Source organism: Marmota flaviventris, chromosome 1 (assembly GCF_047511675.1).
Source record: "Marmota flaviventris isolate mMarFla1 chromosome 1, mMarFla1.hap1, whole genome shotgun sequence".
Lineage (NCBI taxonomy): Eukaryota > Metazoa > Chordata > Mammalia > Rodentia > Sciuridae > Marmota > Marmota flaviventris.
The window spans coordinates 105,502,199-105,528,455 of record NC_092498.1 but is presented as its reverse complement, the minus strand read 5'-3'; the positions used below and the strand labels follow the sequence as shown (position 1 = coordinate 105,528,455).

At 38.2% G+C, this 26,257-nt stretch overlaps 1 protein-coding gene across 1 annotated transcript in view; it reads right to left on the bottom strand.

Annotated features, from left to right (window-relative positions):
* The window catches only part of Abca13 (ATP binding cassette subfamily A member 13), a 437,088-nt gene that overhangs the window by 192,533 nt on the left and 218,298 nt on the right, over nt 1–26,257 (bottom strand). Inside the window, exons 41-43 of the mRNA XM_071608614.1 lie at nt 25,330–25,487; nt 24,015–24,245; nt 7,138–7,243 (exon numbers count right to left, since the gene is read on the bottom strand). Coding sequence (XP_071464715.1) covers nt 7,138–7,243; nt 24,015–24,245; nt 25,330–25,487 — 495 coding nt within the window. The remainder of the gene's footprint in view (nt 1–7,137; nt 7,244–24,014; nt 24,246–25,329; nt 25,488–26,257) is intronic.

The window sequence follows — 26,257 nt, the reverse complement described above, 5'->3', positions numbered from 1 at the left end:
AAGAAATTCTCAGAAACTACACATTTAGGCAAAATACTAAGAATTGAAAAACAAAATAACATTTGTGTCCAATTAAAGTAAAATTTTCATATAAAATATATAACATAGAGACAAATTAAAATATATAAATTGGAATATCATTACATCAAAATTGCATAAGAAATAAACATGGATGGATTTTAGAGACAAGATATAAAGAAATAAAAATCCTGTAAATATTGTATGATTCCTTTTGCACAAAGTTCAATAACTCTCAAGTGATAGAACGTCCCTCACAGGAGGGGTTTGACTTAGAAGGAACATACATACGGGATCTGCTGAGGTGCTGGAATTGTCCTACCTCAATCTGGGTTACATAGTTGTGTGTCATCTAGTCATATAATTAAGATCTAGGTCATTTACTGTAAGATGTTTGCAGTTTATGTTAGAAAAAAATAAATTTTAAACATTAATATTAACAAAGATATAGTTCATGGGGAAAAGTGAGTGAAGAACATTACAAAATAGGAAATTCAAATGGCTAATAAATATGCAAAGGAATTCAGTTAAAGGAATTCAGATTAGCTTGTTATAATAAGGTTTGGGTAGCTTCAAGTTCAAAGTGACATGCCGTGACTGAGGTCCCTGTACAGTCCCCTTCTTTTGAGAGTATGACCTTGGATATATGATGGCTGTTACTCCCATGACTGGACATCACATAGCAAAGGTGATGTGAATGTGCAGGTATAATTAAGGTCCCTAATCAGCTGCCATTAAAATAATTAAAACAGAGACTCTCCTGCTCATTTTGAAGAAGAAATTGCCAGTTTTTAGAGGGATGTGTGGTTAAGACCTAAGTGTTTTTTCTAGGGACTGAGAGCAGCCTTAAGTGGCATCAAACCAAAAAAAAAAAAAAAAAGTGAGGACCTCAGTTCTGTAACCCCAAGGAGACAAATTCTTCCAGTAACCAAAATGAGCTTGGGAAACTTGAGCTCTGGAGAGCACCATCTGAGAGCATCTTTATTTCAGCCCTGTGAGGTCCTCAGCAGAGAACCCCGTTGTATGTGCCCAGACCAGACCTCTGGTTAAAAGAAACCACAAAGCAATAAATGAGTATGGTTTTAATTTGCTAAGTTGATGATAGTTTGTTAATAGGAAAAGAAAAGTACTATAGATTTTGCTAAATGGAAATAGATACTTGCCATTAAAAAATACTTAAAAATGTACATGTGGTTTAAAATAAGGCGTGGGCAGAGGATGGGAGAATTTCGAAGAGCATGATAAAGAAAGTCTAAATTCCCCTGGAAATACTATTAGTAGAAAAACAAACTTTAAAGATGCTGACCAGAAAGCTCAGAAGGAAATAGGAACACATTATCTGAAACTGGAAGAAGGATATCCTCATCTGTAGTATAGAAGAATTTAGCACAACTGTCCCTTGCAGTTGTGTGGAAAGCAGGATTTGTAAGCAACAAAATCACAATTTAGCTAAGTAAATTTCCAAATCAAGAATTGAAGGAGCTGTCTGGTTTCTTGATGCTTATAGTAAAATGAATAAAAGAAGAAAGTAAAAAAAAAATTGAAAATTCTCAGCCTCAACAAATTAGGAAAGTTGTAAAAGTCAAGAAGAGCTATTGATAGTGCTATACTTTGGATGTTGAATGTGCCCCATAGGCCCATGTGTTAAAGGCTTGGTCTTCAGTATGGTGCTACTGGGAGGTAGTAGAACTTTTAGGAGGTGTAACTTAGTGGGAGGTCATTAGATCATTGGAAGTGTGACACCAAAGGGAACTGTGGGACCCACAGCCACTATTCTTCCTCTTTTGCTTCCTAGCTAGTGATGTGAGTGAATTTATTCTGCCACATGCTCCTGATATGACGTGCTGCTTCACCACAAGCCCAAAGCAATGAGACCAATCAAACACACACGGAAACTTCCAAAATTGGGCATTAATATAAACCTTTTCTCTTATTCATCTGAGATAGGTTGTTATAGAGATGGAAAGCTTACTAACACAAATAACATGGCAGAGAACAAAGGCCAACTGCGTGACCTTTTGCTATGATTTCCAAAAGTTCAAGGGATCCGAGTATTTAGTCAAAAGAACGCATTCTTTAAAAACAATTCAGAGATTAGAGGGATGTCAGAAAAACAGCAGATTAGGAGCTCTAGGCTCTAATTTCACAATAAAGATACCAATAAACAACTACTAACTGACTAAAATGATTTTATAGGAGCTCTAGAAATCAAGCAAAAATTTATAGCAACCAAGCAAACTTCTATCCCATCTTACCCCCTAAAACAGAAAAGAAAACCATATTCAAAATGGTAGGAAATATTTCAGTGTTTTTATTTGACTCTGCCATAACTCTTCTCCATTTTGGTGGCATTGTGAGGTGACTGTCCAATTCCTGAATCCCTCCTTTGGGGCAGAAGAGCAGAATAGAGGTTTTCAAAATTCTGGCCTAACTAGGGACTACGTCAGGGATGGCATCTGTCTTGCTGGATTCAGAGTTCATACAGGAAAACAGCATTGCTCAGAGTTCACAGGAGAATGGCAACAGGACTCAGAGTTCACACAGGAAAGCAAGCAGTATCCACAGTTCACACAGGCATGCCAGTGTGACTCAGAGTTCACACAGGAAGAGCAGCAAACCTCAGAATCCACACAGGAATGGCAGTAGAGCTCACAGTTCACACAGGAAGAGCAGCAGGGCTCACAGTGCACACGGAAATGGTCACTAGGCTCACAGTTCTCACAGGAAGGGCAGCAGGATTCACATTTATACAGGAATGGCAGCAGGGCTCACATTCACACAGGAAGGGCAACATGACACACAATTCACATTGGAATAGCAGAATTGTTAGGATAAGAGACTTGATCCACAGAAGGCATTGGTGGACACCACAGGACAGGAAAACTATAGAAAGTATATAGATACATGAAAGCCTGAGGCAAGAAATTATAGGTAAGAGATATATTAGAACATATTTGGCCCTGAAATGAAGCTAAGGTTAAGACTCTTTGAGAATCTAAAACATTTAAAACTGGTCAAGGAAATCAGAAGGGGGAAAAAAGCACATATCTGCAGAGATCCAAAGAACATTCATGTGCAGAAAAGAACTAAGAATACCATAAGCCTTTACCCAGGGAAATCTCAAGACTCAGGGAAACACTAAATGCCAAGTCCTTATCAAATGATTACACACACACACACACACACACACACACACACATTAACTCGTATCATCACAACAAAAAACAAAACAAAAAACAAAAATAAAAATAATAGGGGAATCTGACCCATGCTAATGATAATTTTTTTAAAAAATATATATATTTTCTAAAGGATTTAAAAGCCCAAATAAAAAAATATATATTGTGCAGAAGCAATCTCTGGAGAAACGCGCGCTAAAGATTTTAAAACAACTCCTAAATATTTGCAATAAGTTAAAGAAAAATATGGATGAAGAACTAAAGGAAATCAATAAAACAATGTACAAACCAAACGAGAACTAAGTAAAGGGATGAAGCTATTTTAACATATATAAAAGGACTAAAGAAAAATTCTGGAAATGAAAGATATAATAACTAAATTGAGAAAAAAAATCACTAGAGAAGTTCAAAAGTAGATTTGAATGGGCAGAAGAATCAAAGAACAGGAGGATGTCTGTGGAAATAATTGGGTCTGAAGAACAGAATGAAAAAAAAAAAATGGAGAAGAGTGGACAGAGCCCAAGGCACATATGGAACAATATCAAGTGGACCAATACATGCATTTTGAAATTTGTAGAGACAGAAGAGAGAGAAACAAAGGCAGAAGTTTTTCCAAATTTGAGGACACAGAGATATTCTAATACATGGAGCTCAGTGAACTCCAAGCACTAGAAACCCAAAGACCTACATCAAATGGCATTATAAACAGACTATCAAAGTCAAAGAAAAAGAGACAATCTTGAAAATACCAGGAGAAGAGAGACTGGTCCTGTACAAAGAGTGACTATCAGCAGTTATCTTAGGAGAAAACTTGCATGTCAGAAGACAGCGAATAATTAATGACATAAAAAAGTCAAACTAATTTTTTTTTTATATCTGACATAAATATTCTTCAAAAATGAAGGAGAAATTAGACATTCACAAAAGCTAAGGGAGTACATTATTAATGGAGGTTCTCCATAAATAATGCTAAAGGGAGCCTTTAAGCTGAAATGACAGAACGATAGACAATAACTCCCAGACACATCAGATGGAAAGTTCCATGAGAAACACAAATGCGTGAACAAACATAAGAATCATGATTACCATAATTTTGCTTTGTACTCTGCTTTTTATTTTCTACAGGATTTAAAAGCCCAAATCATAAAAACTATGTCTATGTTAATAAACACATAACATATAAATAATAATTTACATAATATATATAATTTACATATACTATGCATACTTCTGACACCAGCAATTTATGTGGGTGGAGTAGAGATGCAAAGTGCTAAAGTTTTTGTATGCAACTGAAGTTAAGTTACCATTAAGTTAGATTCTTATAACTTTAGGATATTGTATCTAATCCCCTTGCTAACCACAAATAAATATTTATAAAATACACATAAAAGCAAATGAGAACAGAACCAAAATATGTCATTATGAAAACAAAGAAACACAGGAAAACAATGTAAGGAAAGAGGAATGACATGCTATAAAGCACACTGAAAACAAATGCAAAATAAGGGCTACCTATCCAGAATTGCCTTATATAGATAAAACTCTCTAATCAAAGGTATAGATTGGCAGCATTGATTATAAAAAAAAAAAAAAGATTAAACTATATTAGTGTCTTCATGCAAATAGTAACCAAAACAGAGCCAGCATCACCATACTAAATCACACCAAATAGGATAAGTAGAAAGCAATAGCAAGAGACAAAGAAGAATGTTAAGGTGACCCTGTCATAAGAAGAATCAATTCACCAAGAGAATATAACAATTATAAACACATAGGAGCCAAATACAAGAGCTCCCAGACATAGTAAGCAAACACTGAAAGAAATGGAGATAAAAATAGACAGTTCTACATAAATAATAGGAAGCTTCAATGCCCACCTCCAATGTGGAGAGAACAACCCAACAGAACACCAAGAAAGACACAGAGAATTAAACAGCATTTAGAAGAAGCATAAATAACAGACGAAAATAAGTTGCTCCTCTTCAAACAACTGAATACACTGGGATTGATATCCTGAACAAATAAATAACTCCTATGACTAAACAATAAAAACAAGCAAAAACTATGACCTCATTCAAAAATGAACAAAGAATTCAATTAGACATTTCTTCAAAGGTTTATTAATGCCAACAAACACATGAAAAGAGATTCAACATTATTAATTATTAGTTTTAGTGAGCACATAGAAAAATCAGAATCCTTATACTTCTGCTGGAAATATTAGGTGTAGACACTCTAGATAACAACCTGTCAGTTCCCCAAATGGTTTAAATATGACCAAGCAATTGTACTCCTATATGTCCACATCAGAGAAAACACAGGTCCACAAAATTTTGTACACAAATGTTCACAGCAACATATCTTTAATAGTAAAAAATTGGAAACAAACCAAGTACCCATCAACTCCTGAATAGACCAACAAAATGTGGTATAATAGAACAATATTTGGCAATCAAAAGAAGTGAAGTACTGAGTGACATGTGCTACAATGTGAGTAAACTTTGAAAAAAAGATATGCTGAATGAAAGAAGCAAGTCCCAAAGAACACATATAATTACATTTATATAAAGTGTCCAGAATAGGTAAGCCTATAGGAATATGAAGGATGAGGTTTCCTAAGGCTGCAGGGGACAAGCATATTGTACAGCGATGCCCAAGTGACATGGGGGTTCTTTTTACAGTAATGAAAATGGTCTAAGGTAGATTGTGGTTATGGATGCAAAACTGTGAAGGCCACTAAATTGCACACTTGAAATGAATGAATCGTGGAACATGTGAAGTATATCTCAAGAAAACTGTTATAAAGGAAAAAAGATATGCTTGTCATAATAATCATTGGGAAAATGCAAACTAAAACCATAATGAAAACTATTAAGCATCTATTTTAATTATTAAAATACATAGTTTTTAAAATGTGACAATAACGAGAGCTACAAAGGAAAATAGCAATTATTTCACTCATACAGTAATGGAGAGAACACATTAAATATCTATTGAAAACATTGGGGGGGGGTACCAGAGATTGAATGCAGTGATGCTTAACCACTGAGCCCCATCCTGAGCCCTTTTTTATTTTTTATTTTGAAAGAAGGTCTTGCTAAGTTGCTTAGGGCCTTGCTAAATTGCTGAGGCTGGCTTTGAACTTGCATCTACCTGCCTCAGCTTCTCCAGCTGCTGGGATTATAGGTATGTGCAATGCACCAGGATAAAAACATTTTAACATACTTATTCCAGTGAATTATTCATGGATCTGTATCCCATGTCTGATGTCTTTAAAGAGAGGCTCCAAGTCTTTTAACTTTCCAGTTCCTAGAGCCCTGTCCTCTTTGGTAACTTGTTGCTAATAAGTATGCTTGGAATTGGGTTGAATCAGAACTACAGTCTCACGCTTAGAAACCAAATCTTGATTCTGTCCAGTCATCCTTAAGACCTATATATAAGGAAGTCTGCAAACAAAAGTGAGAACCATTTTTATCTGAAGTGGACACTCTCCATGAACACAAAGCACACATCTGTAGTTTCTTAAACCCATTACCCACAAAGTTCCTGCACACATAGGCCTGCCACAAATACAGACTGCATTGGTCAATTTGTCATGAAGGTAAAGCAAGATGAACAGTGTTCCTATTCTAACCGTATATACTGAGAAATTTCTGATATAAGGTCTGCAGAAAAGATCAAATAGCCTCATAAACACACAGTTGTCGGTTTCAAATCAGACAAAACTCTAAGCTTTTAATGTTTGACCTCTATTCACTTAAGTCCCCCTCACTATCTAGTCCCATAGGCTCTGGTTACTCCAATTTTCAAACAAAGGATGGTATGTAAGGTCAAAGGCATCGTTCTTCTAACTGAAATATAAAATAAAATAAATAACTAAATAAACAAATAAGCCAAAAAAAAAAACAAAAAAAAAAAAACACCACTCTTCACTTACAATACGCAGAAGAAGGTCCAGTGGATCTCTGGTTCTGAGGCTGTAAGTGGGTCCCTGGAGCAATATGAGATTTCTTACTGGAGTCTTGCAAAAGCATCAAAAACACCTTTTTGAAAAAAAAGAAAAGAAAAAAGAAAGATGCATGTTTTATGATTCTCCCCACATTACATTTATTTTGCCTCAACCACCCAATGAGGTCATAACAACAGCATCCATCAAACATACTCCATATTTCATTTAATTGGTATAAATTGAAGGCCACCTGGTTCTCAGCAGGTTGGTCAATAGACTGCTCATAATATGCAAAGATGAATGTAACTTGACCTTGAACCTCAGGACCCATACATGCTGGCAGAAGCTGGTCAAATCACAAACAGCAGAAGGCAGAGGGAGGGAGGGAGGGAGGGAAATCAGTAATAGGATATATCCAATTCAAATCAAATTTGTGACTCACTGTGCCAGCATCTTAGAAATTCACAGGTGAATCAGACAATAAATGTGAAGTCACAATTTAAATCATTCACAATTTATTTAGAGTAAATGGCAAAAAATCCCCACTGAAAGTATGCTCTCCCCACTGAAAGTATGCTCTCCATGTGCCATTTCACTACAGCAGTTAATTTAAGTAACTTGTTTGAAGTCAATGAGTAGTTAGCAGTGGAAGCAGAAGCCCAACTGTGTGTTGGGATCTGTGTGTTCAGATCCAAAGCAACAAGAGCATGATGAAGAAGCAAGAGTGTAGCTAAAACAAAGGGGGATGTGGTGGGCTGGGGACACTGAGGCTTTTGAACTGCACCAAGAGACCTGGCAGGGATTTATGAAAAGATGAAGAGAGAATCCCTAACACACATATTGGGCAGAGTGCAAGAAGAGGGCACTTTGGTCCATGCACAGAAGTCGAAAGAGCCTCCGCCCTGCAGCAGTGCAGCCCTGTGGTCAAGGACTGAGGCTCCACTGTTGGCAACATTTGCACCACCTCACCAACTAACAGTGTGGACTGTCTTGTCTGTAAAAAGGCCTAATGACAACAGTAGTGCAAGTTCAGTAGAAGCTGATTGTAAAGGACTTGGTTACAGACTCTGGAACCAGGTAGTAGCTATCCTATCATTCATGTCTTTAGCCAAGATTTAAGGAACATCTTCTATGGGTCATACACCAAGTGAGGCATGTCTCCTTTGGGGTCATCTGTGCATGTGCTTCCATCCCTCCTAATTGTGTATACATCCAAAATATCTGAGCTCATGGCCCTGGACCCACTTCAAGGGGTACAGTTCCATTGACCATCAGCAGGTACCTCACACTCAATGTGTCCATACCCTCCCTGAATTTCTGATTTCTGTAAATATCATCATCATTCTGATTCCATTAAATAAGCCAAAAGGCATGACTGTCTCTGTTTATTACTGAGAAGCCCCCAGTCCACAGGGGATAACAAAGGAAGGGCCCCAGAGAGAAGCAGCAGAGAGCAAGCAAGCCTGTAGAGAGAGGCATACAACCTCTCTGCATGTGGTTAATTAGTTTGGATGGAATCCTACTGAGCAAAACCTGCATCCACAACAATGGTGAAGGTCAGGAGATTTCATTAGATCAGATGCAGTTACCTTCATCTGAAAGATAACACTCTTTTCCTTTTCCCAATAACACCTCCAGGAAAGACTGCAAACCTCACAACCACTGCAAATAATAAGGACGATGATGATTCATAACAACATTCTGAGTGTGTGCCAGCCATGTGGCCTTGAACAAATTATTTTACCACTTTGTGACTTAGTTTCCCAGCATGGTAAGTGATAATAAGATGATACACATTACAGGATTATTGTAAATAGTAAAAAATGCATTCACAGGGAGAGTGGTAAGAACCACTCCTGGCATACAAGAAACGGGCAATGTCTGGTTCTAAGTGTATCCAGAGAATGTTCATGATATATGCATACTTCATCATGAAATCAATCCAGTGAGACAACTATTGTTATCACCACTTAATTAGATGATGGCACTAGTGCTTTTATAAAGAACTGAAATTATAAACAACAGAAGTAGTATGAGTCAAGAATTATTCACTGAAGAAGAATTTTCCTTCTTATTTCATTCTAAATGGAATTTTTATTTAATGGTCACATGTACAAGTGAATATTATAAGCATTTTTTGACAATAAAAGATGCATTTAAAAAAAATCTTTACCAATCCTTTTTTTGAATTTTCCATCTCTTCCTGTTCTCATGAAAAAGGCTCTGTGCCATCGTGAGTGAATGTGTCTGAAATGTGTGTCACAGGTACATATATGTGTGTGTCGAAAGAAGAAACAAAGAGCAGAGTTCTTGTTCTCAATAATTTCACAGATCAGTGGAGGATGTGAGCCTAATATAAGACAACACTAAGAATTCAGTTACCTTGTGTCAGAATTTCTTCAATTTGGCATGTGAAAGGTGAAGAGCATATCTAAGAAAATAAGAATGTAATGAGTGCCATCTAGTGTTCAATCACCTTAACTATAGGCACATTAACCAGAAGTCTCTAAGAAATGAAAGAAACCGTCAAAAGAAGCCCAACAAACAGAGTTGATAAAGGTCACATTTATCAAAAACAATATGATACTGATCGCTGTAGTCAAAAATATGAGCTCTTCCTAGCAGATAGTATGTATTCTTTTAGCTGTAATTCTCATGCTAAATGAAAGCACTCAGACAGATACTGTGAAACTGCTACTGGTAAATGTCTCATGGAACCCTAACACCCAGAATAAAACATTACCAGGGATGTAATGGATGATGTTTAAAAAGATTCTGAACATTCCACTGAGTTTGGAAAATGGAAGGTTCACATTATAACATTAATATTTTCTTTACTATCTGATAAATATCTTCTAGTAAAAACTTTACATCTTTATCATATTTAAAGGCTAAATCTTCTCAAAAGACTGTTTAGACAGTCAAAGCAGGATAACATGTTTTGTTTCATTTGTACAATTATAAAGAGGTGTAAAATTTTTTTGCAAAAAAAAAGACAAAAAAAAAAAAAAAACTCCCATTAAGAATGTGAAAGGCCTTCCAACACAAATCTTTCTTCCAAAAAGATAGCTTTGGCAAATCCATAGGAAGCTATTTGAAAGCAGGGTAAAAGTATAAAATCTCAGCCACATTTCCCACAGTTTAAGAAGAACTTGTATTTGTGTGCTTGATATAAATTGATATTATGCATATACACATCTTCCTCCTCCTTGTATGCATTTTTCTCACTTTGAATTGAATTGAGACCTTAGACCAACTCACATGGACCAAATAAAAACGATGCCTGCCTCTTTTATAAAAAGGACAAGAAAGTTGTTTTTGATCTTATCTAAAATATAGCTTTAAATTCAGTGCCTATGAGATTTCTGCTCTTTCTCCTCAGGGGACAATAAATTCAACACTCTGGGGATTCTTCATCTGGGAACTTTGTCTTCTTAATTTAAAAGAGCTTTAGGGTCTAAGTATCTATGATGGCCCAGTGTCATCTCAACCCTGATGTGCTATCAATCCCTCAGACTGGAGTGTAGTGGTTAATCCTTCTATATTCTCTGTTTAAAAGTTATTGTCAAATAGTGTTAGACCCTAGATGTGATCCACATTTAAAGTGTCAGTATGATGGACTATATCCTGGAGATGGTCAGCACAAGGTGCCTTTTGGCTTAGATGCCGGAGAAGTTGACGAAGTTGACAAAACTTCTGTGAGAAAATGAGAGACTAGAAATTACAGAGTCCAATTGAGTGATGGCATTAACAGAAGAATTTCCAAACTTTAGCCAGAATGTAACAAAGACTGTATTCTTTTAGTTTCCCCAAAGTGATAGGTTTTCTTGCTTGTTTCTGCTTTTGTTTTTCAAAAGAAAACGATGGCACCATGTGAAGAACTTAGATGATAAACATGAAAGGTACCTCCAGTCTCCAAATACAGGACTCTTAGCAGATTGTTTCTTGTTATGCTACACAATGCAACGGTGCAATAACAAGATTGTATTACTATATAGCAATGCGTATGAGTTTCCTATTGTGGCCATAACACATCAGCACAACATGCTGACTTATGACAATATAAATGGGCCTTCCTGAACTAAAATTAAGGGAGGATACTCCCTCCTCCCTTTTCCAGCTTCTAGTGGCCACCTGTATTCTTCGACTTGTGGCCACCCTCATCTTATAAGCTCATCACTCAGAAACTGCTCCGTGATGACATCATCTTTTGCCTATCTGAGCATCCCACATTCCTCTTACTTATTAGTAAGATCATTTGATCACATCAGGCAACCCAGATAACTCAGGAGTATCTTCCCATTTCAAGGTTCATGCTACTGACACAGTAGGTAGAGTGGAAAATTGTGGAGTCCAACACAATTAAATTCTAGTTTCTGATCTTAGGCAACTCATTACCATCTTGGATTCAGTCTGCACAGGTGTGGGAAACAAATCAGATAAGATGTAAAAAAGTCAACTCTAGGTCAGACTTGGGCTCTACAACATTCCACAATGCATCTTTATAAATGGACAATGCAAGGATGGGCCCCAGCTTTCCAGCCTGAGGGATGGATAGCTCGGTGTTTAGAAGACACCAGGCTGTCAAAAATACTGAACTTTGAGGCTGTTTTAAATTAAAAAAAAAATCCTAAGTCCCCAAAATTAAGCATCCTCAAAATATTAAATATAATGTGTTTTTTTTAACAAAAAAAAAGTAGTATATCACCAAGAGAAGTAGAAAACAATTTCTCCATAAAGCTAGGATATGCTTTCTTTTCTTCTTTTCTCCATCTCTCTGTCCTTCCTCCCTCCCCCCCCCCCCCCCCGTGAAAGAAGCACAAGATTAGTAAATGGGACCAGCATAAAGTGAGTTGGTAGTTGGGCAGGTTCCCACAGGAGGGCCACAGGCAGCACAGCACTGTAGAGCGTTTGGCTGCATACAGGAGAACAGAGCAGGTTCAGGAACATTGAAAATGATAGAGTCAAGTCTCTAACAAATAAGGAAAGAGGAAATTCTGAGTGGATGCTGTGTTACTGGGTTGAAATTGAGCTTGGGGTTTTCCATATTTAGGTAGAATAAGAAGCAAATAAAGATATGATGCTCTCACTTAATCCAAGTGAGAACCCACTAGCAATCCCCAGTTGCCATGTGCATACAGAGCAGCTAGGAGTTCTTGGAGAAATGGCTGATTCTGGTGCCAGGGCTGGAAGGCTCAGAGTGATCTTAGAGCATCTTGTTCTAGCAGAAAGTAAGAAATTTTTCAAAGAAGAAATGGGGGACGTATTATAAGGCATAGAAGCCAGAGTTATGGAGTTCCCATTCCTAAACCTGCTGGGATATGATCATTGAAATAAATAATCATCATAATGAACCGTAGCTCATTGATTAAAATAAACAGCTGTGAGTTGCTACTGATATACATAAGTAATGCAATAAAGAGACAGTTCATCCTCCAGATAATGCCAACTGAATGAAACATGTGGAATGAATGATAGAATTACAAAAATCACCATGTGGAAAATGCCATAATAATAATTAATTTGGGCAAGGAATATCAATGGATGTGGAAACTGGTGGGTGAAAAAAAAAGTCGAATTTAGAGAATCTTAAATGTTTCTTCAAAAAATAATAAAGAAGAAAGGAAATTAAACTTCAAGTGAAGCCTGCAGACATCGCCTCACCTGGGTGATCATAGGTCTCCTCACCAGCACCACAGGCCAAGCCATCGGGAGCAAGGAAACACACATCACTCCTACAATATTCCTGACAAAAATGCACAGCCTGACCCAAGGAAATAAGGCAAACCTGAATTGAAGTTCACTGTGCAAAAATCATGGCTCTGCAGTGTTGAAAAATATTGAGGTAACAGAAGTCAAGTAATGAGAAGTGTTTGCAGACTCATAGTGACTCAGGAGGATACAGCCAGGCACAGATCATGATCCTGGATCTCAGCTTTGCTCTTAAAGGCATGACACAAATGACATTTGAATGGGTGAACTGAGTAGAAAAACTTTGTTCTTTTTGTTCCCCAAAAGTAAGGAAAAAAATTTAAAAACAGATCAAACTCTATTCTAAACCTGGTTTTCATCCAAAGTCCATCTCTAAATGCTATGTGCAATGGGGACCACTGAGTCACACACCCAAGGAACATCTACAGCCCTCTTGACAGTGCTGTAAAGAGAACCCACTCACCAAGCAACCTGGATGGGAAGAAACTGCCCATCTCTCACAGGCAATCTGACCATTTAGCATATTACTCAAACTTCAAAATTAATTAACATATACTTCTAAAATTTGCTATATTTACATGATTCAAAAAAAAAAAAAAAAAAAAAACTTGTCTTTGGAGATTTCTGAAAAGGACTCTATATGCATAGCCACACTCTCCAGGTCTCCGTGGTTCCCCGTCCCACACAGATTGAACCTCATTCCTTGCCAGCATTCTCCTTAGCTCCAAGCACTGGAGTAGAAAGTGCTAATGCCTTTATAAAATTGAGGCACGCTCCAATATCAAATCTCAACTTTCATAGCTTGTGGGTATATTTAGAGACTATGATATGAAATTCGTTGTACTTTAAAACTGAAATCTGTTTTCTAACTGCATAGAGAGAGAGAGAGAGTCAGGAGAGTTACTTGGCAGGTCCTCCCCACTCCAGGAAAGTCATCAGACAAAATGCAGATGAACAAAGGAAAAACAGGCAGGGTTCTGGACCAGCCGCGCCAACTGTGGGTCAATGGCAGACACAAGCAGGCAAAGTCAGTGGTCACCAAGTGTGAAGAGAGGCAACTGATTGAGATAGACATTTTATAGGTTACACGAAACAAAAGAAAATTCTTGAAAGGCACTTAATCTTTTTCCAATTTAAGATATGTTTCTCAAGCAGATCCAAATATACTATAATATCACAATTTGTTAAATCTATATATATTATGTAGTCCAAATCCTTTGCCTGTTGATGCACTGAAGACAAGTACCTTCTTCTTCTTCTTCTTCTTTTTTTTTTTTTTTAACATCTGTGTGTGGAAAGGGAGAAAAAGAAAGATATACAGGATCTCATAAATCAATATTTATTTAGGGCCTATTATGTACAAAGCACGTACTAAATGTAGAAGGTGGAAATTTCTAAAAGAAACTGAGAAACACGTATTACACCTCCAAAGAAATTGAGCAACTCATTCTATGGCTGCTAGTTGGATTTGTTATTGGGGTGACACATCAAGAGTGTGCATCCTGGTCAAAGAAAAATCCACCTGCAGAGGCAAGCTGCATGAATTCTTTTAAGAAGTAGAAATGGTCGTGGGAATTAAACCGCTCTGTATTTTAATTGTGGGGATTGTTTCATAGCTTTATGCATTTATCAGACTCATGGAATAGATTTTACTGTGTGGAATTAAATAAATATTTATTTTTAAGAAACAGAGCACAAAGAGGAGGAGAATTAAATTTTTTTTTCAAAAGGAACATGGATGAATAAAGTATAAATACTGATAATGTTGGAGAAGAAAATGAATACTAAACAGAAATAGAAATTTGTAAGAAATATAGGATAAAATGAATCTTTTAGAAGTTATGTTCTAATGGAAAACCTGATGCAACATTAGAAATACAGAGAGATTAAAATACAGCAAGGTTTGATCACAGAATAGATCACTGCACATGCATTATAGATCCAAATAGTGGTGAAATATTGATATGTTCTCATCTTTGTGTACTACCTTGCAATGTACAGTCTGAAATCATTGTTATGATTATTTGACACAAGCAAATAATTATTAGATTATTTGACACAAGCAAAACATTTATGTGGAAGTTAGGGAAGATATTCCTGTTTTAGAGGCAAGAAAAATTAAGTTAACAAAGAACTTGCCAAATGTGGTGGCACACCCCTGGAATCCTAGTGGCTCGGAAGGCTGAGGCAGAAGCATTGTGAGTTCAAAGCCAACCTCAGCAAAAATTAGGCACTAAGCAACTCAGTGAGACCCTGTCTCTAAATAAAAATAGGGCTGGAGATGTGGTCCAGTGGCCAAGTGCCCCTGAGTTCAATCCCCGGTACCACCCCTACCTCAAAAAAAAAAAAAAAAAAAAACCAAGAAACAAACAACTGTTAAGTGTCAACAATATCAAAACAAATAACACCATTAAATTTTTGGCCAAAGACCATAACAGACACCTCACTAAAGAAGGTGTACAGATGGAAACTAAGCATATAAAAAGATACTCCACATCATATGTCATCATGAAAATGCAAATTAAAACAACAGTGTGATCCCACCACTTGACCATCAGAACAGCTAAAATCAGAGGACTGACAACACTGAATGCTGGAGAGAGAGGATGGGGAGAAACAGGCACTCTCCTTCATTTGTGGTGGGAACGCAAAATGCTAAAGACACTTTGGAGGACAATCTGGTTGTTTCTTACAACACTATCATACTCGCACTACATGCCTCAGTAATTGCAGTCCTGGGTATTTACCCAAATGAGTTAAAATTTTATGTCTACACAAAACCCTGCACACAGATGTTTAAAGTAGCTTTATTCATCATTGTCAAAACTTGGGAAGCAAACAAGGTGTTTGTTCTTCAGTCGGTGAGTGGATAATCTGTGGTTCATCCAGAATATGGAATACCGTTCAGCACTTAAAAGAAATGAGCTATCAGACCATTAAAAGTCATAGAGGAAAGTGAAATGCATGTTATTAAATGAAAGAAACCAATCTGAAAAGGCTATATACTGCCTGCTTCCCAACTCTGACACCCTGGAAAAGGTGAAAGTATGGAGACATTAAAAAGATCAGGGCTAGCAAGAGGTTTGGTGGAGGAGAGGAATGAAAAATCAAAACACAAAGAGTTTTAGGACAGTGAAAACTCTCTGTATGATGCTGTAATATTAAAAGATGTCATTATACACTTGTCCAAAGCCATAGAATGTGCAATCCTAAGGTAACCTAAGGTAAAGTACCGGCTCTGGCTGATGGTGATGTGTCAATGTGGGTTCACCAATTGTATCAAATGTATCATTTTGTGGGGAAGATTGATAGTGGGAGAAGCTGGGTGAGGGTTAATGAGGGATAGTTAAATGGGAACCTTTTGTACTTTCTGCTCAATTTTGCTATAATTCTAAAAGTGCTTTAAAAAATAAATTTAAAAAATAATGAAACTCCAGCCTAGGATATCCAAGTTCATCACATCACTACAGTCAATATCCTCACTCTGATTCCCAGCCCCCTTCCACTGCACATGAAGAGACCAGGAAAGGGGTCAGTTAGGAAATCTTACATGTGAGTGAGAGGCATTGGTTTTGTTTTGAAATGATGAAAAGATTGAGACAGATGGTCAAAAGCATACAGGGGCACAAATGTGTATGATAGTTTTTGAAATCAGTTATTTGACACCATCACAGGCAGGACTTTAGGTTTATATCCATGGACCCAGTAACTTTGGGGAATTGATCCACAGAGATGGTGGTGGACCCTGTATATAATTTTTGCACCAACTTATTGGTAAAATCAGAAAACAGGAAATAACCTAAGTACCCCTACAAGAGGAAAGTGAGCAACTGTAGAACTGAGTCCTTTATAGAAATGGTTGCCAGGAAAATGGAAACTGCTTAAGAGAAATATTGTTGATTGGGTAACTCCTGTCAAAAATGATATATACACAGAGATTTCAAATCTGGTTTAAATCTCTGGGCATGGCAGGACTGACAGTACAAGAAGTTTTTAATAGGCCACAGCTATCCAGGAAGGAGAATGAGGAAGAGAACAGACGTTGGGAGAAGTTATCGTTGAACCAGGAGAAGGTAGGCATGAAATCTGGTGAATAAAAAAGCAAAGCAGAAGCCAGGGGATGGAAAGAGGGAATAGCCCAGAAAACAGAGCAAGGTTCCAGCTCCTAAGATTTTGCACTCCTGTGTGAGAGCCCCTGAGCAGGATTCTCCTCCATTGTAGAGGTGCTTGCTGTGCAGGGCAGACCAAGGCCTTGGGGGCTGTCTCAGTTTAGTGGCTACTCTTGGGATATCTCCCTTGATTTTCTGTGCAAGGATTTGCATATGGTTTGAGTGTGTCTCCCTAAGGTTCATGTGTGGGAGTCCTGGTCCCCAGTGTGGTGGTATTGAAAGGTAGTGGAACCTTTAAGAGGCGAGGTCTATCAGATGTGATTGGTCACAAGCACCTTCACCATGAAATTGATAATGGTTGCAAAGAATGGGTTGGGTCTCAGAGATTGGTTCCTGAGAAAATAGACTGCTATAAAAGAGTGAACCCAGCTTTTCCCTACCCTCTCCTCCACGATTCCATCTGCCAATTTTATGATATAGTCAATAGGTCTTTCACGAGACTCAACAAGGTGATTCTACCCAATCTTGGACTTTCATTAATTTAAGCTTTATAAACCTCTTTCCTCTTATGATACTCAGCCTCAGGTATTTTGTTACAATAATAGAAAACTGATTATGATGCCCTGTGAATTGAAGGAATAGCATCTGCCTATGTGTCATGCACCATGCTAAGACTTCCATCAACCCCATTTGTGGCTCTCTTAATGATTCCCAGTTTACAATCAAGGGCACTATATGTGGCAAGGTTGTTCCATAGAGAGACCATGCATAAGTGATAGTGTGGATCAGAACTCCAGTCTCAATGTTCTGAGTTCTGGGCTGGTACTGGGAGCCCCCAACCTCAAGGCCAACACAGAGAGCATTGATGGGTACTGTCCCTCAGAATGTGTCCAGATTGGGCTCTTGTAAGGGGTCTGCATTGCCCCAGGGGGGACATACAAGGGAAACATGGAAACCTCAGTTCCAATTTCTAAGTAGATTCTATAAGAAGCATATAATTCTTAAAATGGCAGGCATGGGTGGCCACTGGCATCCTCCTCAGCTTCCAGTTCCAACAGGGAGCAGCTTTCTGTAGCCGGGTTGAGTAGGTTTTTTCAACTGATTTATCTAGTTTTTACTAAAATAATGCTAATGAAGGATTAGCAAGGTTTTTGCAGACCATATGATGTACACAAGCAAAGCTAACGTGGAAACAGCAGGGCTGACTTTTCTTATTCCTGCAGCTCTTTACTTTCATCTCAGATGTAAAACCCAACCAGAACTAATAATTAAAAAGAAAAAGAGAGAAGCAGGTGGGGAAAAGAACATTGAACTGTCTCATTTATATATACTAAAGTTGGGAATAAGCCTCTCAATAATATTAGGAATATTTCTGAGGCTTCTCCTTGATAGCATTGTTGGACATATAACCTCAAAAATTAACAAAACATTTAAGAACAAAGCATCCGCCCAGAAGAAACAGACCTTCTTTGTAGGTTGGTTTTGTTGTTTTTTTCTGTAATGTTAAAATTCATAAATATTCAAGCCAAGCATTCCACAAAATTTCAGTCTTCTTAATGATAAATACTAAAAGGATTCCTGGGGTTTCTTATTTTTTTAGCAACAGATAAAATGTCACTTAAAGGGAACACTCGTTCTTCCTAACACACAAGTATAACTATAAATAAGTAAATATAACTCTATTGAAGGTGGATGCATTATTTCATTAATAAGTGTGCTTCACCCAAAAACACCTTGACCCATATTCTCACAAGTTATGCTCTGCACTGAGTGTCTGTGAAAGCAGGAAATACGAACAATCCACACACAAAATAACACCATACAATCAGGAAACCACCTGATGAGCCCAGTGGCTACAAAGACAGACACGAACAAGTCTGAGCTTTTTCAACAATAACTGAGTCTCCTTACAATCCAAAATAAATTATTTTAATTTTCCTTTTCAAGGAAATGGTGAAATAACTCAGGATGGTGCAACAACTCTCAAAGATGGCATTTCTTTATGGCTCAGGGAAACTGACTCATGCTGGTTTAATGTTCACAACTAAGTTACTAGCTTTCTGGTCTAATATTTGGTCTTTTTATGTTATGGTTTGGATCTGGTCTGTAACGCAGCAAAGTTTAGAAATAGGGCTTTGGGGAAATGATTGGATCACGAGGGTCTGAAACTGTCGAAGAATTATTAGTTAATTGATAGCTGAATGGATGGCCTAGAGGAGGTGGAAACTGTAGGCAGGTGGGGCACAGTTGGAGGAAATGGCTTACTGGAGGTGTGCCCTTTGAGACTGGATCTTGTCCCAGGTGTGCCTGCCCCCCCTCTATCCACGCCCCATCATGCACACTTTCCTGATCACTATGAGCCTAGAAGTTTTCCTCTACCACACCCTTCATTTTTTTGATGTTCTGCTTCCTCTCAGAATCAAAGCAACGGAGCTGGCCAACCACAGACTAAAAACATGAGCCAAAACCAATCTGTCTTCTTTTAATTTGCTCATGTCAGGTATATTGGTCCCAGCAAGAGAAAGCTACCGCTTTGTGCATGCTTCAGAGGCAGTGATAATTTTCTAACACTCATGTGCATGTATAGCACTTAATGAGCTGCAGGTCTGAAAACCTATATCCATGGGGGACTTCACACCTATCCTGATGCAAGTGTTCAGGGAAAAGGGGACTTGGGAAATTCTTGGGTCTTCTACTTTGGCACAGGGAAGACTGCTATCTGTCAACAGCCCATGAAGATAAACGTGTCTTTTCGTAGAATAGGTATGATTTAATTCCATTGTCCCTCCAAAGTTAATGGCAACAATTTCACATGCCACTCCATTATAGGTAAGAACCATTAACATTTTTGACCATTTTGACCATCCAAGCATATGTCTTTATTCATCTTTGTAACAACAATTTAAACTGTTTTGATTTTTTTTTCCATTTTAAAAATCAAAAAAACAAACACTCACAAGACCTGAGTGATTCATCCAAGGCCCTAGAGCTAGGAGGTAGAAAGATCTGGATTTAGGAGTGTCTAGGCCAAAGTTTATGCTTTTGGGACAATAATTACTCTCAGAAGCCGGATGTGTCTTTGGAAATGCCCTGCACATCATTCCTTCAATAACTATTTATTAAGCAACCACAAGTGCCAAGAACTGCACTGGGTACCACAAGCGTGAGAGTGAGCACAGCCAGAGCTCAACTTTCATGGGAGAGTCAGAGATGGCAAGAGAACATACCAGGCCTACAGCAAGAGAGGGAGGGGATAGGACCCAGATAAGGCTGGGGAGTCCAGCCTTTCAGCATTTTGTGGAGGTAGCATTCGTATCAAGACTTGAGGAACAAAAGTAGGACATAGTAACCCTGCCACAAAGGACATAATGGCTCTGCAAGTTTTGGTATAGGGAACAGCTCATACCCATCATGTGTGCGTATTAGGCTGCTTTTTGTTTGACTCTGTGTGCCACAACTTGCTCTATCAAAAAAGGCATAATGGAGGCAGTGGGAATGAATGCTCAACTTTGATGATCCTTGGAGTAGAGAGCATCACCCACAAAAGCCAGGAATGTTCAGAAAATATGACTCATTAGTAGAAAGCCTAGGTTCAAGTGCAGCTCCGCCACTTAGAACAGTGTGATTTGGGGTTAAGAAAAATTAGCCTCTTTGAGCCTCAATTTCTGCAACCTTAAAAAGAGGAAAAATTAGCAGCTACAAGTTTTGAGGGAATAAAATATATATCTAAGTATAAAAGTGTATTATAATATTATATATACTTTTATGTTTTATAGTCTTCTATAACTAGAGTATTCTACATAAAGGTGTGATGGCTGCTTTCTACAAAATGTGTGACTACAATAGATTTACCCCACTCATGAGGGATGTTTCAAGGTCCCCAGTGGATGCCCAGCTCCAGGGATTATACGGAATCCTATATGCACTGTTGTTGTTGTTTTTTTTTCCCAATACATACCTACATGCTTATGATACAGGTCAACTTAGAAATGTTACAATAAAAGATTAACAGCAATGATAAAAAATAGAACAGTTATAACTACATACTACAATATGTTATGCGTTCTATTTTTCTCCCTGTCAAAATATTCTATTTTTCTATATTCTCTTTCTGTCACAGCTGATTATGTGGAACTGTAACCTGGGAAAGCAAATCCACAGACAAGGGGGCCTGTCGTACACTCCTTGATCACACAAAGGGCTGCCTCGTCTCCTCAGTCACAAACCTAGTGATGTGCCTGTAAGCCCCTAAATCTATATAAAACACAAATGATGTTCAGCTTTTAACATCCTGAAAATTGAACTGTTTTAATTCTCAGAATTATTTAAAATTTCTGATACTGGTTTAGCCTCTCAGTGTTAATTACTAATCAAAAACCTTAGTAGTAAAATCAATACCCATAAATCAAATGCATTTCTATACATCAGTGATGAATCCTCTGAAAGAGAAATTAGGAAAACTACCCCATTCACAATATCCTCAATAAATAAATAAAATACATGGGAATTAACAAAGAGGTGAAAGACCTCTACAATGAAAACTAAAGAACATTAAAGAAAGAAATTGAAGAAGACCCTAGAAGATGGAAAGGTCTCCCAAGCTCTTGAATAGGCAAAATTAATATTGTCAAAATGGCCATACTACCCAAAGCGCTATAAAGATTCAATGCAATTTCAATTAAAATCCCATCATCATTCCTTGTAGAAATAGAAAAGGCAATCATAAAATTCATTTGGAAAAATAAGAGACTCAGAATAGCCAGAGCAATCCTTAGCAAGAAGAATGAAGCAGGAGGCATCACAATACCAGAACTTACACTATCCTACAAAGCTATAGTAACGAAAATAACATGGTATTGGCACCAAAATAGACATGTAGACCAATGGTACAGAATAGGGGACACAGAGACAAACCCACATAAATACAGTTATCTCATACTAGACAAAGGCATCAAAAACACACTGAAGAAAAGATAGCCTCTTCAACAAATGTGCTGGGAAAACTGAAGTCATATGCAACAAAATGAAACTAAGCCCCTATCTCTCACCATGCACAAAACTCAACTCAAAGTTCACCAAGGACCTAGGAATTAGTCCAGAGACCTTGTGCTTAATAGAGAAAAAAGTAGGCCCAAAAGTTTATCATGTTGGATTAGGCACCGACTTCCTTAACAAGACTCCTAAAACACAAGAAATAAAATCAAGAATTAATAAATTGGATGGATTCAAACTACAAAGCTTCTTCTTTGCAAAAGAAACACTCAATGAGGTGAAGAAAGAGCCTCCATTTGGGAGTAAATTTTTGCCACACACACACATCAGATAGAGCACTAATCTCCAGGACATATAAAAAACTCAAAAAACTTAACACCAAAAAAACAAACAACCCAATCAATAAATAGGCCAAGGAACTGAACAGACACTTCTCTGAAGAAAATATACATTTGATCAACAGATATATTAAAAAAATGTTCAACATCTCTAATAATTACAGAAATGCAAATCAAAACTACTCTAAGCTTTCATCTCACTCCATTCAGAATGGCAGTTATCAAGAATACAAACGACAATAAGTGTTGGCAAGGATGTGGGGGAAATGGCACATTTATACATTGCTGGTGGGACTTCAAATTAGTGCAACCACTCTGGAAAGCAATATGGATATTCCTTAGAAAACTTGGAATGGAACCACAATTTGATCTAGCTATCTCACTCCTCGGTCTATATCCAAAGGACTTAAAATCAGCATACTATCGTAACACAGCCACATCAATGTTTATGGTAGCTCAATTCATGATAGCTAAACTGTGGAAGCAACCTAGATGTCCCTCAATATATGAATGGATAAAGAAACTGTGGTATACATACACAATGGAATAGTACTCAGCATTAAAAGAGAATAAAATTATGGCATTTGCAGGTAAATGAATAGAGTTGGAGAATATCATGCTAAGCGAAATAAGCTAATACCAAAAAAAAAAAAACAAAGGCTGAATGTTCTCTCTGATAAGTGGATGCTGATCCATAACAGAGGTTGGGGGGAAACATGGAAAAATGGAGGAACTTTTGGTAAAGGGGAGGGTGGGGAGGGATTGGGGACATGAGGGCAGGAAAGATGGTGGAATGAGATGGACACCATTACCCTAGGTATATATGACTGTAATATAGTGCGACATTATATGGTGTACAACCAGAGAAATGAAAAATTGTGCTGCAATTGTATACAATGAATCAAAATGCATCCTGCTGTTATATATACCTAATTATAATAAATAAATAAATAATTTTTTAAAAAACAGACCTTATCAGGCACTACTACACTACTATTATTCCTGAATCTGATAAAGTAGAGCAACTGGTCCAAAATTCTGTTGAGGTTAATTTTTATTCTAGTTTGTAGTACTTCTTTTTTTTTTCTTTAATCTGCAGCACTTTCTAGAGTTGATAGAAATGTCAAATGCAAGCTCAAATTTGGTTCACACACAGACCCAACTTCAAGGACCACACACAAGGCTTATTTTTGTTTGGACTGCACAACACACCAACTTCCTCCTGGAGGAAATCCCACTATCTGACTCTTGTTGGCTGGATGCTATAAAGAAATCACATCCAATGGTTGGTCCCAACCCCTGCACAGAGGAAGGGATGCTTGCAGGTGGGGAGCTGGCCAGGACTCTTCAGTGTTTGCATATTAGATTCTCCTGCATTGATCCGTTTGCCCAGTTTAAGGCCACAGCTCCTAGACAGAAATCCACAGTATGGAAGCAGGAACTTCCAGGTGATGAATTATAATCAGCCAACCATTCCCTATTGAAGATAGTGAATAAATATTTACTGATCTTTGATTAAAGATACAAAAGTTCTCAAATACAGGAATATTATATTCCCACAATAACAGTCACCTGTCAGATGACTACATTCAGTTATAGGCTTCCACTGTGCTTGACACCAATAAAAATGCACCATGTTCTCCATCCCCTCCCTCTGCCCAAGTCTCTTCATTGCATGGAGACTGGCCACAAAAGCTTCTGCATATCTTAGTACCTCCTCCAATGTGGTGTCTGAGATTCCATATCCCATCAAGTGCAATTGCTCTAAGTTCTGATCCAGGGTCTGGAAGAGCTCCCTGAGGCAGGCCTTGTCTGTGTCCTTTGGGATGGCAAAGGTCAGCTCACTCTCACTGCTGTCTTTGAGAAATGCTTTTGGTACATAGAGCTGTATCAGGGATGTAACACAAGCTATGTCCTCGAGATCATGGACCTCAGAAACAGAGGGCTATCAAAAAGAAAACAGAGTGATAAATCGGTAAGAAACGTCAATCCAAACACATACCAGTCAATTACCTGTAAACTCATAAGCAAATTAAACACATTCCACTTCAAAACTTGAATGGGATACTGTATTTAAGTGGTAGGCATTCAATAATACAGTATAATTTTCTTTGTTTCTTCTTTGTTAAAAATATAAATCAATAGGCTGGGGGCTGTGGCTCAGTGGTAGAGTGCTTGCCTGATATGTGCAAGGTCCAGGGTTCAATCAATCCCCATTACCACAAGTAGTAGCAGTAGTAGTTGTAGTAGTAATAATAATAATATAAATCCTCAGTGATAAACCTGGCAAGGTCAGACCCACATGCCCAACTTGCTTACATGCACTGCAGCCTATTTATAGGGGTCTGTGTTCATGAGACACCCTCCATCCCATGGAACAATCACAAAGGAGACTCAAGTTCTAGCAATTGGATTGCAAGAAACAAGGTTGAGTCTTCTTAAAAGAGAGACAAGGATTCCCAACTGAAGAAGAAAACAAGCCATCTCAAGGATGGCAAGATACTCTAAGCTAGAGAGGAGGCAAATGGGAACCACAGAACAGAGGTCAAGGGCAGACTTCCTTCAGGTCACCAAGGATCAGACATAGTCATTGAGAACTGACAGTGACTTCCCACACCTCCTGAATCAACTCCAGGACCACCAAGGCCTGCCCCGTTGATAGTAGACAATGATGCTTCTGCATATCTCGAGTCCCACCACACTTGCTATAGCTCCTTACTACTCTGCTTCTGACTTGAGGCAAAATTTAGACTCCCTGTCAGAAAAATATTTCTAGAATACTCGGCAGCAGCTCCTAGTACCTGTCAGGTAATTCTGAGCCCTTGTGCATTTTCTTCTAGCAGATAAAATGCACCTTTGGGTTCACAGAGCCTAGCTCAGCCCTGGAGGGACATATTTTGGCAACTGACTATTATGCACAAAAGGCCTCCATTTAGGTATTATTGTCAAGTGACTGTCACAATTTGTTCCTTATGCCACAGACAGGAAGGGAACTTCTCCAATGACACCAAAAGAGCAGTACTCCTTACTTGCTTTGTGAGCGTCAGGCTGAGTCCCTGGCCATAGGCCTCTGTCAAGCAGAAAGGAGGACCGCAGCACTTGAGCCGCCCCTGCTGCAGGACGGCCACACGGTCACTGAGCATCTCAGCTTCATCCAGGTGGTGGGTTGTGAAGATGATCGTGCGACCTAGGTCCAAGCACAGGCACATCAGAATCAATGTGACAAAGGCTCTAAGGAAGACCATCTATTCTTCCTCAGAGAATGGCAGGTCCTTGACACAATTTTAAAAAGGCAGCCACCAATTTTAAGCAGAAAAAATTGAAATGGATACTGTGGAAAAGACCTAGCCAAGGGCACTTTACAAACTAAAAACTCTTTAACTATTTATTCTACAGTTTCCCCAAAGGTCATGACTGCTGTTTTTATAAATCCTCCAACTCCTTCTGGATGCACTTGGGGGAGCCACTCTGCCATGTCCTAATGGTGAAACTGAGGTGCAAAACACAAAGTCCCTTTGCCAAAACCTCATTCCTTAAGACTTAGAGGCAGATAGCCACATGAATGTAAAGAAGACACAGAAATGTTTAAAAAGCTGGGTGAGCATCTTTCTCTTCTCTGATGTGATCTTCTATGGGCTATAGCCTACGGAAGGGCTACTGTGTAAGAAAACCACAAGCTCTAGGTTAAACCATAGAGTAATCTTTAAAAATGACTATGTCTAAATTGTCCTGGCATATATGGGTACCTTTAGGGATCAGGGATGACAGAACCATGTGAATTCATTCATCTGGGCCTTCTCAGAAGGTGAAACCATCCTGACTGACCAGACAGGGACACTGTTTCAATGCTTAGCTCACATGTATCCTCCATGAGTTCTAGCATCTTGTAAAATTTTACTACCTTTCCTTGGGAGAAAAAGGCACCATATTTCCTTAGAAGAGCAGAGACCAGGGAAG